The following is a 15739-nucleotide window of genomic DNA, read 5'->3' as shown; positions in this document are numbered from 1 at the left end:
TCAACTGTACAATAAAGTTTATTAATACGCTTTCTTATCATCGGCTTCGTCGACATTGGTCCTACCGAAAATATAGCATTAAAAAAAGGTTTGTACGTCCTTCAGCAGGATCTCCCAGGCAAAGTTTGACTCGCTGAGGAAAAGTAATTTTAAAAGTCCATCGCGTCCCACCGACTTTTGATTATGCGTCAACGGAATGTGCGTCGCATTGAGAAAAAAGTTCATTTAAACGAAATCTCGTGAATCTTGGTGACGCGATCACAGTGAAAAGAGTCTGTTCAATAAATACGTATGTATAAGTAGAAGTAAAAGTCGCAAAATTAAACTTAACTAACGTAGAAAAAGTAAAGTCGATTGATCCGGTTGATGCAAAATATTTCCGCGATATATTGTAAATAACTCTACGGAACACACGTAATCCAGTGGAAATCGTACAGCATAATCTATATAAGGCGACGCGCCTGGTCCTCACGAGTTACACGCATACGTGTGCGCATAGAGAATTGTAATAATAAAATTTATGCAATAAACTTTGATATCAATGACAAAGTATACATATGCAACCGCGTAACATTGCGCTTTCAGCGCTCCACTCGGAGTATCGTAAATCTACAATGTAACATCGAAGAGGAATCGAATATTAGGATAGAAACGCCTTGCGTTCGGACGATGCAGACTCGCCAACGGCTCGTTTCTCCCGTAAAATATTGCTCTGATTCGCGCTTCACATACGGTCAGTGATATACATATACATCTGTTAAAGCTTACCCACGCGCATCGTCGCATAGAGAATCGTTAAGTACAGTTTTACTTCCTCTCTCGCGTTTTTTTTTTTATTAAGTACTTCGCTTCGGCGTCGGGGAATTTGAAAAACCTACTGGTCTCGTTGGTAAGTATTTTTTACCAGCGCATTCGCATGTCAAAGTCCCGCTAATTTGACAAAAAAATTGAAATAAGATTACTGCAGCAGGTACGACTCGCAAAAGTACCTCCTAATCAGAGACGGTTAGACGGGACCGCTTTGCTTGAACACACGAATAAACGAATCGCGTTGCGCGTTAAATCAAGTCTTTGTTTTTCTATTTACAATGAAAAGAGCAAAAATCGTCCGATACCTCCATCGCAGGACTCGGCAGTCTTTCAAATTCTCCAGGCGCCCAATTGTATCTCTATTATATTTGCAGTCTCACTCTGTTGCTCATCTTCCTACAGCTAGATAAATTATCGTAACTATACGTTAATATATGCATGATAATGTAAAGACGGACGAAATTCCTTTATACTGGTAATCACGGCCGAAAAAATCCTTCCTTTCGCCTCTCTATTCTTGCGATTACGCGATTTACAAATGGACGAAGTTCTCTACGAGGTGCTCGATACGAGCCTATACGCATATAGACGAGAGATAATACAAGTATGAGAAAAAACGGATAGGATTTCATACACGAACGTATGCGGATCACTTATTCGAATGTCGAATACGTACGTACATGTGTGCGGATATTAGATTGCGATTGAATAGCAAGTAAATACGTAGTGGAATTTTGCTTTCGAGCTTTTTAAACGTATGTGCGCTTCTGCTTCATTGCGCCAAGAGGTTCAGAGAGCTGTCTGGGTCTTTTGGGCTGTGCTGATTTTCGTATTCGCTATTCTTCTGTCCGAGAAAATATTACATCTAAAAATAGCTTCCGAAAGATATATCATATTTCCTTTTTTTGCAGTAAATAAAAAATCGATTCGAAGGAAAGTCATGTCGAGCTTTCCCGCAGCACAATCAAGACCCGTACAAGAAAAAGGAAAAACGTCGTTATTGTCCTCTTTCGATTGTGCCCTACGCTTCGCGCATCTACGTGGCAATACGAATAATCACACGTCCCAAATTGCCCAGTCTCCCAGCCTCGATTCACATGAGACGACAGCAGCTCTTATCGTTGCCGCTATCGGCGAGTGCATCGCTCGTGTTTCCGGTGAACCTCCTGAAGTCGTCGCTGCTCATCTCAGCCAAAGTGTCCGCCTGCTGATGCTGCGTCTGTCCTCCCGTCGTCTGTTGGGACTGCTGATCCACGAGAGAACCTCCGTCCTGGGCTAGCGGTCCCAGACGACTCTGAGCTCGCTGCTTCTTCAAATCCGAGAGCGACTTGACGAAGACCACCGACACGTGGATGTTGATTTTGCCGTTGGCCCCGGGCGATGTCGGCGCAGTCTCGTCCGGCGCGTAGATCGACTGCGGCTGATGCGGCGACTGCTGTTGGCTGCTGCCGCTGCCGCTGCTGCTACCCACGGGACCTGCGTCTGCTCGAGGCCGCAAACATATGTTCATTTGACTGGCTTCAAGGCCGACCGGTTGCTTTCGCGCAGGAGAATTTCACTCTCGACGATACAATCCCTCACCTTATCTCATGCAACTGCGGGGGGTGGATGTATGGCTGGTTGGCCGGCTCGGCGAGAAATCGACGGTTTTGAGATTCGAATTGATAGTAAACTGTTTTTTTTTTGTTTTTTCACCGAATGATTTCTCGCAGAAAACGGCCCACGAGTACGTGCGGTGTTCCCATGATAACGATAATAATGTGCGTGGGTGCGACATAATACACGGATTTGCTACAGGTGAAGAGGAGGTTCGCATAGCTACAAGCTTCGTCGCGCCAACTGCCCCCCCGTCGAGAAGTTTATCGTTTCAAAATCACTTCTTTTTTCCATCAAAATCATAACGATGAACTTTCGAAAGACGGGCCGTGTACACAGGTGCGGACAAGAACGCGCAGCCATTCAATGTGCGGCAATCAAAGCGGAATGAGAGTAAGAAATGATGTTACTCTTCGCACATACAAACTGAACATGTATATATAGATGTGTGCATGTGTTTTACATAAAAAAAAAAGTGCTCGTGAATCGCTATGCACGCAGAGTGTGTGCTGCAGGTATCATTTATACGTGTACAAATGCTCGGAGCTGCGGTAATCGTATATAATCCAAGCTCGATAATTTCGACCACCACCTCCATGCAACAATATATACGTGTATAGAAATACTGCGACTCCGTTACAAGGTACCGAGCTTTCCGATTCTTTTGCTTTCTACTATCTACGGCATGGCTTAGCCTCATGCACTAGCGATATTGGTTTTTGTAAGTTTGAAAATTTATTTGTCTAGCTAAAGTGCACTTCTGTACACGTTTTTCTTGGTCTTCCGACCGACGACCGTCGGCCTCGAGTTTTTTTATATGCGATAATTTTCGATGAAGAGAGTATAAAATCGCTGCCGAAGAAAAGAAGTCTAAAGTGAAATCCGTATAGGCAGTTTAGAAAGAGTCGTTCAAATTTTGAAATATAGGTTTCCCTTCTACAACCATAACGCACGTCATTTATTGCTTCATCATGCTCAGGCCGATATGTTTCTTAGATTTGACTAATCGAAACGTGTTATGTTACTATTCTAAGATCTATTTCTTCCGTAATCGCGATGCAAGCGCTCGTCTTCAAAATCGCAACTCGTTCATCGTTACCCGAGAAAATAAATTGCTGCTTATTTTCTTGGCAGTTTTGAAAAGTCTTGAAAGAAATTTGATTTTATTTTGCGGTCAAATTTTTGATTGTTTTTTTTTTTATTGTGTGGAACATGTTTCAGTCTCGGTATAGCTATCGGTAGAAAAAGTGAAGTTGTAACTACAAATCTATGAAACAGATCTAAAACAAGACGTCTGACACTGGATAACGATGGTCTAAAAAATAATGATAAACATGCTTGAGTGGCCAAGCGGATAAAGAAAGTATATGTACAAACATAATTTTGAATTTGTGAATACGAGTGAAAATGAGGTTCTCTCGACGATACCTTGTCTCTTCTACATCGCGATTTCAAGTTTATCTTTACGTACTAACGAACAGCACCTGAGAGATATCAGTAATAATTTTACAAAAGAGTGAGAATTGACATTTTGTATATAAGTATAATATAAGTGTGTCGTGCTATTGTTAAGTAATTTATGTTCTTCATTACAATAGACACTATATGATGAATCAGAAAAAATACTATATGTATATATATTAAAGTCTACAATTAGAGAAATAGGAAAGTTACGTAAAAAACTGACCTCGAACAATTCGCATATTACATACCCGGGTGAGGTGAAGGTGCCGCACAGAAAAAAAAACACATAGACAGCAGGTAAATGATTGGTGACGTATTTACAATCACAAAAAATACGTGAATTCTTTGACATAAAAAGGTAATATACATGTGTATTTACAAAATAATCTCTTTACAATTCGATTAAAGTTAAAATCATAAATAAAAAACCTCCGGAAGTATAAAAAAGAACGAAAAAATCGAATATTCGCGCAAAATACAAAAATATCGTCGTTGAAATCGTCAACAGCGACACTACTTTCTTTCTTGACAAAAAATTAATATCAATAACAAGAGGAAAGAAAATAAACGAGATTACACACACTTCTCCACACGAAGCTAGGAACAGCTTTCACCATAATAGTCTACTATACCACAACCAATGCAAGCAGAAAAGGCTTCGATATCTACCTGAGTCTTTATCGACATCCTCGTGTAGAAACGAGTCGTTGTCTTTGCCTTCCGGAGCCCTTCGGACTGCCGGCGTCAAGGCCGTAGAATCTGTGTCGTCGTGCACGTTATCGGCACCGCCCGAGCTATTTTCTGACGGTGGTATGTTAGATGACGGATTTCCATACGTGTGCTGTAAAAGCAGTAGCCATGTATTTTAATCCTTCCATGGACAAAAAATTTTAATCTAATATTTAAAAATCATTACCTGCTGAGCCTGCATTCTTAGTCTTGTTTCCTCTTGCGCGTCCTTCTTAGTAGTGAGAACCTTGTCTCTGATCGAGGTTCTTCGTACGCTCTGCGTCCTCGTGTTGATGCTCTGTGACCGCCTGACTCGCCTGTTCTGTGCCTCGCGCAGCCGCTTGCTCTCTTGTTCGGTTTTCAATTCCATTATGCGCTCACGGATCTCCGGATCCTCGCAGATGTCTGCTGGCGTTTCATCGTGCTTGTTCTTCGCGTTCAAGTCAGCTCCATTTTGGACTAGCAGTTCTAGTACTTCCAGCTGTATGGTGTAATTTTTAAAAATTAATGAAGAGTTCTTTCTACAGCATTTATGCACTTGCGTAAAAACATTTTCTGGATCGCAAATTTAACAATTTGCAATCAGATTGATTAAAATCTTTTTTTTTGCAAGTATTTGCATAAAATAGGCGTCTGTTATTACGTGTCCCCAGCAGGCAGCAGCATGAACCGGTTGCCACCTGTCGTTGTCCTCGACGTCTGTCGAGACGTGCTGGTCCAAGAGAAATTCGACGACCCTCAGATAACCATTTGCCGATGCTATATGTAGCTAAAACAATAAACATCAATCATTACACTAATGCATACGGGTGGATTTTCCAGTTTTCAAAAAAAGAGATACTCACGGGTGTAGCACCTTGGTGGTCCTTGTACTCGAGATCACCGCCAACTGATGCGAGCTTTTGCAGCTCTCGTAGCATTCGCACTTCTGTGGAGGCGCGGGTCTCGTCGATCAGCTCCTGCGTCACTCCACGACGAGCCATTTCGCCTGTAAATGAGAAAAATGGCTTTATGAACTCCACGCTTAAATTTCAGTGTAAGAGAATAAAAAACAAAATAACGCACCCTCAATACAGTCTAAGGTTTTCTCATCTTCGCAAATGTCGTAAGGCATATTGCCGTCAGCGTTAACGGCCAGGAGGTTGGCGCCCTTAGCGATGAGATACCTCACGAGATGCAAGTGTCCGCAGGTAGCGGCCGCGTGAAGTGGCGTCCATTTCTCGCTATCCTCGGCGTTGACATTTGCACCGAACTCGACAAGCAGCTTCATCATCTCCTCGTTGTCGTCGATGCAACACTGGTGCAACGCTGTCAGACCATCCTCGTTCGTCGAGTCCGGATTTACACCTTTTTTCAATAACCTTCGGACTAAAAATACAATTTGTATTAATGCGCATCCGGAAAACGATAAGGCAGATTGATTCTATAAAAAGCTCGTTTTCCACCCTCGAGCAAACATATCCGAGATAAGGGTTCACTTAACGAGCGGCATGCGTCATCACTAGCACTGATTCACTGGCTATTTTAGCATCAAGATTAGGCTATAGTGTATTGAACAAGAATTATTTTTAAAAAGTAACCTTCATCGATGTCGTTTCTCGCGGCGGCCTCCAGCAACATGACGCTGTCACTGAAGAAGATGTGCCTCTTGCTGCTGGTGTGTCTGGTTTGGTGACGCAGCCATTCCTTCTCTCGCTGTCTCCAGACCTTGAGCTGCTGCAGTCGCCTGTGCCTGGCCAGATGCAGTCGCTCTTGTGTGGTGAGCCTCTCGACGTGCACCATCTCTGACACCAGATCAGCATGCTCCATGGTTAAGTACTTGTGGTTTTTGCAGCTATATTTACCTGCAAACAATAATAAATATTAAAATCAAATCATCAAGACATTCTTACAACTTCTCAAGAAAATAAAATAATATGTCAAAGTAATGGACCAAAATTATGGGTCGACAGATTTGTGAATAAAACTCTTGAGGATGCAGAGAAGAAATACAAATAAAATTGGATGGGAACCGATTCATTATACCTTTTTGTCTGCACCGTAGAGATTTCATCTTGGTGTACCTTAAGATTTTGTGTAAGAAGCCGAAAATCATACTTTTAGAAAAACAGTGAAGAAGAGAGAGCAATTGCGTTGGCTTGTTCCCAACTGTGGCATGATAATGAAGAGGATAGCGTGTTTCTGCTCCCCTCTGGACTTTATCTGCTGCTAGGCAGACAAGTAAGCCTTGCGACAATATTTGCACAAGTGTTCTGATGAATAAAAAGTCCCTGTGCACATGTAATCAAGCGCCATCAGTTTGAATCTGCCTCTGAGAGGGCCAAAAGCAGGGCTTCACAAGTTACCAGAATGTTCAAAAAGTGAGTAATAAAAATATTGGAAATTCCAGAATCGAAGGGTTTGTTTTTTTCCTATCTCATGGCATTGTAGAATAACAATTTTTAAATGAATGATCACAGTACTGAAAAAATATATCAATTGTATACACACTGTCAGGGAAGGAAGAAAAACATAATTTTATCACCAATGTCTGGAAAAATTGACAACAGGCATAATCCTAAAAATAGCAGTAATTCCGTAAACATTCGATATATAAGTATGTGGCTTTGATTATTCCATGATGCTTTGCATTTTAATGAACTAATAATACCGAATAGCTTAGAATTGAGAGATCAAGTATGGATAGATTATTCAACTGGGATTTAAGTTGGTTGGTGTGCAAGCAAATATTTGGATTTTAATGTTGTTCAATGAAATCTGATGACGTCTTTTTCAATATGACATTCGCTTTATGAGTATCATCAAATGAAGCCAAGCAAAGAAAAAATTTCAAACTTTTCAAATATATAATTTTTATGCTTTAAAAATCACTTTTTAATAGCAAATTAAATTTTGAACAACTTATTATGAAAGTAGCAGGCAAACTTTTGCTTATCAGATTCTACAACAAAAAATTTTGGTACACGTTCAGTGCTTATCTAAACAATAAATCATTTATGAATACATTCCTAACTGATATTACAAACTGTAAGAGGCAATGGATAATTTGCTTCATAATAAGTGTTATTGTTTGGGAGAAAATACAAAGTTATAAAAACATTATTTTAATTGCAAGAAGAGAATGTAAGGACGCATACGCCTATACACATTAAATTGGTTTTTGAGTTATGTATAGTAAATTATATTCTTGTATAAACCAATTAAAAATTTTTTCCATACCTTTAACTATTGAGATTATTAAATAACAACCGGTTTATCAAACTTATCCTAATAAAGCAAAGCCTTGGCATACCATTGTTCTAAATATACGACGGTCATAAATCATGACTTTAATAATTCATCAATTATAACATTATCACTTCTGCTTTACATAACGTTATATTCTTCATGCTCAGCATTTCAATGGTATTATTTTGCAACAAATTTGATCCTCAGCAAAAATCTTTACAATTTTTAAAAATAAAAAAAAAATATAGATAGTTGATATCAGGTATTGTTTTACACACTTCCTTATTAGAAAAACTGAATATCATTCTATAAAAATCCTATAAATAATCGGATTGATAGCAGCTGTAAGCTTGCAGCTATATGCAAAAATTTGAAAAAAAATTCCCTTCACTAATGCAAGCCAAGGATACTCGATACTCAAGCCACTCTCTGCTTCATATGTACCTCCACATCGCACATTGTCACAATCTTCATGTTGACAGCACAACAGAAGCACTCAATCAATCCAACGCGCGCTATCTCGTCCCAATTTTCCCTCCTTATCTCTCTTTCTCCGTCTCTATTGTGCGTTGCAAATCGTAGGTATATGTGTGTGCATATAGGTAGTCGCATACCTACGCATACCTACGCATAAGCGCGATAGCAAGGAAAAAAGAGTTAAAAACCGTAGGCGTCCTACTCACACCAGGTCGATCCTCAGCGAGCGGTATCGAGTCACCTGGGCGCGAGCTCCTGGTGCCCGGCAAGCGGTGGCCGTCTCCTGGACGGCATTTCTCCCGAGAGCTGGACAGGTGTCCTGGCGGCCGTTCGTTTGAGGTTAGGCTTTTCCGGGTCAACGGCTCGCTCTCTCTCCCCCACACGCACTGTACGTTGCAGGCAGGTATGTACACTCGTTATGCACTCGTGTATAGCACGACTCGTGAACGCGTACCGGACACAGCGTCGATATCTCTCCGGAAAACTGAAACGACGTCACGAGGATCCACGAAAGAGAGATATCGCACTTTTTCCGTTATTCTACCTGGAAGGTGTAATAGAGCGTCGCGGCAGGACCAGAGACGCGACGGCTACCTGTGTGCAGTGGCAGCTACGGGCCCGCCGCTGCTGCCATTTTTAAACTACCTGTTAGCCCGCTCACTCTATATACATATAGGTACTGCTGCGGCGGCACTGCGGATAATAGACGCGCGCGCTCGTGAGCATTATATAGCTATGTCTATAATGTATATAGATATATGTATAGCGATAGCAACGGGGAGAGAGAGGCGTTCCGAACGGTTTTCTCAGCGCAGCGCTTGGCGGCGTCTCGGCGCATCTTTTTTTCGTCCTGCGATCGCCTGCTGGTATGCAGCTACTTTTCTAGACATGTATATATATAGATAGAGACTCGGTAGAAAGAGAGGCCGGATTCGGATCCGGTGTCTTGTTTTCTTTGCGGGAAAGGCGCAGCTGCCCTTCGCTTATTGGCTTTTTTCGCGGTGCGCGTGCAGTCGGCGAGTGACCGGTTTTGCTCGTGAGTGAGTACCTACGGGTTTCTGGTATATGTGGATATACTTATGCGGGTATGCGGAAGTGGAAACGGTTGAGTGTTTTCGAGATGGAGATTAGAGGTTAGGTGAGAGTGTGCGACTTTGTTTGGATTGGCGAACGGCAGAGATCCGCAGATGTGAGTGTAGTGTCGTATTCGTTCGCCGGTTGATGAACGATACGAGTAAACATTGGTATGCTGATGATGAGAGATGATACTTGCGGTTGTTTTGTAGAATAAGTCTTATGCAATACTTCCATTGAAAACAGTCATCATTAATTAAATCAAAAGTTAGCCTCCTTTCACGTCTCAATCTAAAACGTTTTTACACTGTAAACATCGAGACGCTTGTTTTCGTTGATTATTCTGTGCAATTGCACACAAAGAATTCATTTAACTTTCCTCATTGGGTTATCGGCGGTTGCAATTAATTGCGTTTTGCGTAAAAGCCGTCACCTCTTCATTCAGCTATGTCTAATTGACACGCTATACTCGTATATCGTACGTTATTGCAGTGCACACATCCACATTCGTTGATAAATCAATGTTCGTCTCAGCCATGCGTACCTTTGAAGTCTCACGAGAGTATTATCGGGAGATTATCAAAAGTAATATGCAATTATTTTGTTAACTAATTGATCGCAGCTCGTGGAAAAATGTTACGTAGAAAACCTATAAATAGGATTTTATTATGGCTTATAGCCGTATACTTATTACGGGTCGCTCTTTCGTTTCTCAGAATATATAATAATGCACCTCTGCGCGTCTTGCGGATCGGGACTTATTCTACTTACAGGGCGCAACGCTTGTAAAAAGCTTACTTCGAAATCCGTCACATCGATGTTCGCGTTATGTACGAAGTACGAATTAACGCTGTGCTCTTGTATAATATCCTCACGTGATGTAATGACATCATCTGTGCCATCGCGTGATTTATTTTAAGCCTCTCGGCTTTTGACTTTCCTTTTATACAAATTAATAACATAGACTGACACCTTACACCTGTGTGATAAGTCGTGTGAAAAGGAATGATCGGGTATGACTGTTTCGAATTCACGTGATGCCTCGATAGATAAAGTTATAAACTTATAACAAATTCGTAATCATATTTTAATAGAGAACTCCATAAATATGTTTCAGATTTAGAGTAACGACCCCCTAAAACGATACCCCAGCGCGGCAAATGGCCACCGCGAAGACCGAATCGAAGATGCACTTGGCAGTGGTGTCCGGACTCTTCGCGACCAGCGGAGGTGTTTTGGGCAAACTCGCCGGATTTTACGAGATGTCGGATTTCGTAAGTTCACCCTCAAAATTCTCATGCCGACGTGTTATCCGACAAAATGAGCGGAATAAATGCTTCGAGAATCAAAGAGAAACTCTCGTCGGTAGCGTACACGTAATTTCAAAGGTACACAAAAGCGGAACAGCAGGTGTGGGCTTAACGAGAGGCGAAGAAGCGCAAGATACACCGTCTCGCTCGTACTGATAAGACCCGCATCACGAGGTCCATGATGACGAAAACACGCCTCTTTTGTGTACTATCCATTTTTTTATTTTTTTTTTTTATTCATCTTTCTTTCGACAACAAAAAAATACACGTACAAAGACTAGGCTATACCAAGCGCGGTTGCTTGTACATTAAATTTTAAATCCGATTTCATCGCGTCGAGTGCAGCCCCCGAGGAATTTGAATTACAAACCGCACGCAAACTCGTAATTTTAATCGTATACTAGAGAAAAAAAGATCGTACCGCCAGGCACGTTGACGTCCCGTCGCGACTTCATGATCTTGGCACTCACTCGTCTGTAGTAATCACTCGCGAACGAAAATCAAACTATAGCGCACTTTACGATTAAGTAAAATAACTTTTTTTTCTCTCTCTTTTCACAGTGGAGTCTGATGGCAAAAGTGATACTGCTCCTGGCAATGGTGACGAGCAACACTATCGGCTGCACGCTGTTCGTCAAGGCGCTCGCGGGCTCGGGCTCATCGCTCCCGGCCACCGTCGCAAGCTCCACCGTCAACTACTTCTGTTCCGTGAGTGAGAGCGCGAGCCTTGTAGGGTATAATACAGGTGCTGCCTATTTCTTCCTCGTCTTTTTCTCTCCGCCTTATCGCTGCCCCTTATCGCCGCGAGTCTTATCTCTCTGCTCGAGCATAATCGAGCTGGCTTTCTTGAAGCCGCCGCTGTTGCTGCTACTGAGACTATATGGATACAGCAGCGATCGAGTAGTTGGTAGGGGTTGTGCTGCTTGATTTTCGAATCAAATCTGATAAAAATTAAATTCGCGACATGCCCCTAAAATGCCCTCGCTAAGTATACCTGGGCTGCTGCACATCAGTCAGAGGCGACACGCGCAGCTCTGCGGATGTGTATACGGGAGCCGGGCTCGTTTGCTCGGCCTTAATTCGATTAAGATGCTGCCGAGCTTGTTGCTTTATTAAAGAAACTTCTGCTCTTTACCGCTGCACTTCCTTCCGTGTTATTCAAGAGTGTACGTGTTCCATGTCAAAAATAGCTCCTCCCTTTCTTTGAGGAGCTCTTTATTCCTTCCCCAAGACACGCGCGCACGCTTTAACATTTTAATTAAGCGCTCGAGTATGCAGGGAATTTGAAAACGGAAAATTTTTAATACAGAGCGTAATACCATAAAGTGAGTCGTAAAGTTGCGTGCCACAAATCCAATTCCAATATGCGAGTACGCGGAATTCTAGACGGCGTTAAACCTCAGAAACTATACCGAAGTATATATTATAATATATGCAGCCGAGTAAATCCATCACAGAGCGAGCAGGATGATTTTTATTACGCTATTACCGCGCGGGAGATTCCTAATTTAGAAGTTTTTGCACGAGGATCGTTACTCTTCGTTAACTCGCGGCTTGATTATTTTTGTTTTCAGCGGTCGGAGCAGTAGCGTGTAAGTATTACGATGCTCTCGTTGTAACAGAGAATAAAAAGTAAATCAGCCGTGTCGACGAGGTCCACTGGGCGCTTTTGGCAGAAGCCCACGAAGCAGCGGTACTAAAAATACCCCGCATCGGCCAATCGTCCATAAACTTGATTAGTTTCTTTCCCGAGGACGTAAATCCGGCTATATAACCCCCGGCGAGATAATAGAAAAAAAAGGACATAAAGCGAGCGCTCAGCCGCTTCCGTCACTCCGCCGTCTTCTTACTCGAATAAGGAGCGTCTGGTGTGTATTCGTATAGAGTATTAAAGAAAAAAGAGGGAGAGACCAGAGGAAGCGTCTCAGTTTCTGCGTGCGCGCGTCTTCGTGTGTGCAGCGATGGGCTGCACAAAGGCGACGAAAAAAGCATTATGCCGACCTTTGTCTCGAGGTCGCCACCTGAAAAAAGAGGCTCTTTCGCGCGACAAAGAGCCGCCCGCATTAAGCCTTTAGCGCCGGGACGGGGAAATTCGTTATTTCTGTGAATCGGATGATTCAAAAATTTGCTGCGCTATAGCTTGTAGGACTGCGAGAGATGGAAAAATGTAATGCGTTGCGCGTCTGCGATAATGTTATTGCTCGCGTTACGAGCAAATACAAAACACGTGTCGTTAAAATTTCCGAGGAAAATTGAGTCATCCGAATCAGCGCTGCCGCTGACGGCTCTATTAAAGCGTCCGAACAGTCTCGAGGCGCGGCGGCCTAAATAAGACGTTAACGCCTGAAAAGTGTGTGCTCAGGTGCTCACTCGAGGCTAATAATAGAGCAAACGTGCGCGGAGGTTTATTTTTTCGAGCCAAGCACACCTTGACAGCTCTTTTCACTTCCTCCGTCGCACACTGCACGAGATAGCTTATTAGGATGTAATTTTGCGAGTGCGCGAGAAAAAACTGACCTGTCGGTAAAGTAGACTGTCGGTACGGCGCATCCTTGCGGTAGAGCGTGATCATCCGCCTCATGCGGTCGGCGAACTGCAAAAACTGCATGTAACCGCGCTGAATTTGCCTGGCGACCTTGCGTACATGCATGAGAAAAACGAGCAGAAGATTACATACTCAGTCGTCAGCTCTTCAGGTTCATACCGCGGAGTTCCTTCATCGCTCACTGTCACAAGAGGATCTTTCTCTCTCTCTCTCTCTCTCTCTCTCTCTCTCTCGCGCGCGCGCGTGGACAGAATCTCCGCTCGTACTACTGAAAAGTGCGTGTACCAACGGCGAGTAAATCCCGCAGAGACGAGCGTCGATTAAAAAATTGATTTCGTCTATTCGTTTCAGGCACTGGTGGGCCAGCTGGTCTTCGGCGAGTCGACGTCGTTGCGCTGGTGGTGCGGCACCTCGATAGTACTGCTCGGGCTGCTGCTCATCTGCTACTCGCCGGCCTCCTCCGAGCAACGCCGCCAGAAGGAGGAACGCAAGCGGCAGTAAATTGCGCGCACGCGGACTATCCGCCGCTGCGCTGCTCTGTATCGCTGCTGGCTATGTGTATAGGCGTATATACTCTGTGTACACTGACTCGAGAGAGAGAGAGAGCTCTAGCGTTGCGGACCAGTTTGAAGATTAATTTCATCGTGTAATGGAGCCATTCGTTCTTCCGAGTATTATGTACTGTATATATAGCGTTGAAAAAAATCTTCCCGTGTATAGTATAAGAAATTTATGCGAGATACTGGAAGCGGATTATTAGGAGGTATACGTTCACGTGTGTATTATGTATAAAGTATACAGTGGATGCAAGTGCGGTATATACATTCTCGGCGAGCTAGTTTGGCGGGATTTTACGGTTGAGCGCTGCGCGGAATTGGGTCTCTCCTCGCTGCGAGAAATTTTTCTTTTTCCCGCGATTCGGATGGAGAATATAAATAAGCCGATACGCTTAGCTTATTTTGAGTAGGTGAATTTTAAAAAATACCGTGTGCACGGTAAATGGAGCTTTTATTGTACTTTTTTAAAATCTGACGAAACGCACCGATCTTTCTTGCGAACATCGATCGAGGCTATGCCAAAGTTCTTCATAGATAAAAAAAGGTTGTCTATGGATCAACATTTTCGAGACGATACATCGCGGCGACCAAGTAGGTCGTGTGCCGCGAAAACATTTATAACGCGCGTACGGGCGTGTATTTTTGTAATTTAACGTAATCCTGCTTGAAAAATAAACGCTGTAAACTTTTAACGACGAGTGTTAATTTGTAAAGTTCGAAATAATTCACGGCTGCGTCAATAACGCACTGAACCAAAACTACCCTTTCGCCAAATCCAAGATTCGTTCGCACTCGAGAAGAAAAGAGTTTCGCTTCGTGCGCAGCATGCATTCGCAAACAGTCTCCGGCATAGTAGGAATAAAAAGAGGGGACGACGCTTTCGGGACTCATGTTATATACGGAGAAAAAGATGCCGCGGGGGAGTCTTTTAACGATGGTCAAGTACACGCCGTACGTTCGTTTATCTCCTCTGCGGCGGCGTATTTTCGACGCTGTCGACCAGTCCCTCGAGTCGAATATGCGAAAATTTACTTACCGTTCGGCGGGCCGAGCTGCGCCGTAGAGACTGACATTTTATTTTATGGGATCGGTAATTACTACACGGCGCGAAATGAAGGCATTTTTTGAAATTGGTCGTACACGTGGCTCTTGATTAATTTAATCACACGTTGAAATATATGTGTCAACGTTCGTTACACATACTTCTCTACAAACTTAATAATTAATCCATCGATTGTTGTAACTTTACACTCTCTACAGAGTCGTCCATAATTCATCACTGCAGTTTTATTTCTTACGATTAAAGCTGCAGTAACCCTTTAATTAGAAAAAAAAAAGTAATCGTCTAGAATATTCTCGGCCAAGCTGGCGTGTAGTGCATATTAATGCGTAATTTGCAGCTCCGCCGATTTCCAAATTATCCGCGCTTCATTGAATATCCCGCTCGTAAATTCTCTTTCTTCCGACGCAGCAAGCATTTCAATCGACCGTCCCTCATAAATCCTTAACGCGTTTCTCCGAAATCGTAAAATACAACTCTATGCAAAAAATCGGTAAAATGCGCAAAAGAGCTTCGGCTCTCGAGAGTCATAGGTGGGAAGAAAAAAACGAGTCAGACTATACGTATATGTATAGGGGAGAGAGAAACGAGGTGACCCAGGTGTGTAGGTGATTCCGGCGCGGGATCGCTGGTAGCCCAGTTTCTATCGCGCACGCCTGGGACGCGAGTGTAGGCGAGAAGAAGTAGAAGAAGAAGAAGAAGAAGAAGAAGAGAGGATAACGACCGAAAATTACGAGCCTCGACCTCGACTTTGGGCTGGATATAATTTCTCGATTGAAAAATACGCGCTTGTCACTTTCATATACAGCAATAGAGCTGTAAAGCTGCAGGACAACGTGCAATTTCGTTCTTATAGCCATTAGAATGCGGCAATCTCTTCATCATTGCT

At 43.0% G+C, this 15739-nt stretch overlaps 2 protein-coding genes across 24 annotated transcripts; one reads left to right on the top strand and one right to left on the bottom strand.

Moving 5' to 3' along the window:
* Positions 1–215: 215 nt before the first annotated feature.
* Positions 216–13676, bottom strand: LOC100121770 (protein phosphatase 1 regulatory subunit 16A). 9 transcript variants are annotated; one of them, XM_031921701.2, is made up of 9 exons: positions 13366–13588; positions 13206–13290; positions 6180–6443; positions 5665–5967; positions 5445–5587; positions 5243–5368; positions 4787–5080; positions 4540–4711; positions 298–2292 (listed from the first exon to the last, which is right to left on the bottom strand). In XM_031921701.2, exons 2-9 carry the CDS (start codon positions 13267–13269, stop codon positions 1904–1906), a joined length of 1755 nt encoding a protein of 584 aa, XP_031777561.1. In that variant the 5' UTR covers positions 13270–13290; positions 13366–13588; the 3' UTR covers positions 298–1903. The 9 variants fall into 9 exon arrangements, with proteins under 9 accessions (XP_032451804.1, XP_031777561.1, XP_031777562.1 ...); XM_031921702.2 differs by having other exon boundaries at positions 13206–13281; XM_016987659.3 differs by having other exon boundaries at positions 340–2292; positions 13206–13323; positions 13519–13676.
* Positions 6196–14482, top strand: LOC100116165 (transmembrane protein 42). 15 transcript variants are annotated; one of them, XR_004226480.1, is made up of 5 exons: positions 9185–9493; positions 10496–10652; positions 11250–11433; positions 13585–13963; positions 13994–14482. XR_004226480.1 is itself a non-coding variant. In XM_032595930.1 (4 exons), exons 2-4 carry the CDS (start codon positions 10539–10541, stop codon positions 13732–13734), a joined length of 411 nt encoding a protein of 136 aa, XP_032451821.1. In that variant the 5' UTR covers positions 6196–6959; positions 10496–10538; the 3' UTR covers positions 13735–14482. The 15 variants fall into 15 exon arrangements, 14 of the variants coding, with proteins under 14 accessions (XP_032451821.1, XP_016843214.1, XP_032451822.1 ...); XM_032595930.1 differs by lacking the exon at positions 9185–9493 and adding an exon at positions 6196–6959 and having other exon boundaries at positions 11250–11396; positions 13585–14482; XM_016987725.2 differs by lacking the exon at positions 9185–9493 and adding an exon at positions 6849–6959 and having other exon boundaries at positions 13585–14482.
* The last annotated feature ends 1257 nt before the right edge of the window (positions 14483–15739 follow it).

The sequence above is a fragment of the Nasonia vitripennis genome, chromosome 1, assembly GCF_009193385.2.
Source record: "Nasonia vitripennis strain AsymCx chromosome 1, Nvit_psr_1.1, whole genome shotgun sequence".
NCBI lineage: Eukaryota > Metazoa > Arthropoda > Insecta > Hymenoptera > Pteromalidae > Nasonia > Nasonia vitripennis.
Note: the sequence above shows the minus strand (reverse complement) of the source record. Positions and strands in the feature narration are given on the sequence as shown.

Excerpts from the sequence above, each read along its gene's own strand:
- LOC100116165 (XM_016987725.2), top strand. The coding sequence starts at position 10,539 with ATGGCCACCGCGAAGACCGAATCGAAGATGCACTTGGCAGTGGTGTCC. Across the intron at positions 10,653-11,249 it reads TTTACGAGATGTCGGATTTC|TGGAGTCTGATGGCAAAAGT; the intron begins GTAAGTTCACCC and ends CTCTTTTCACAG. Across the intron at positions 11,434-13,584 it reads CCTTGTAGGGTATAATACAG|GCACTGGTGGGCCAGCTGGT; the intron begins GTGCTGCCTATT and ends TATTCGTTTCAG.
- LOC100121770 (XM_016987655.3), bottom strand. The coding sequence starts at position 13,338 with ATGCATGTACGCAAGGTCGCCAGGCAAATTCAGCGCGGTTACATGCAG. Across the intron at positions 5,968-6,179 it reads GAGAAACGACATCGATGAAG|TCCGAAGGTTATTGAAAAAA; the intron begins GTTACTTTTTAA and ends TTGTATTTTTAG. Across the intron at positions 2,293-4,539 it reads GGATGTCGATAAAGACTCAG|ACGCAGGTCCCGTGGGTAGC; the intron begins GTAGATATCGAA and ends GGCCTCGAGCAG.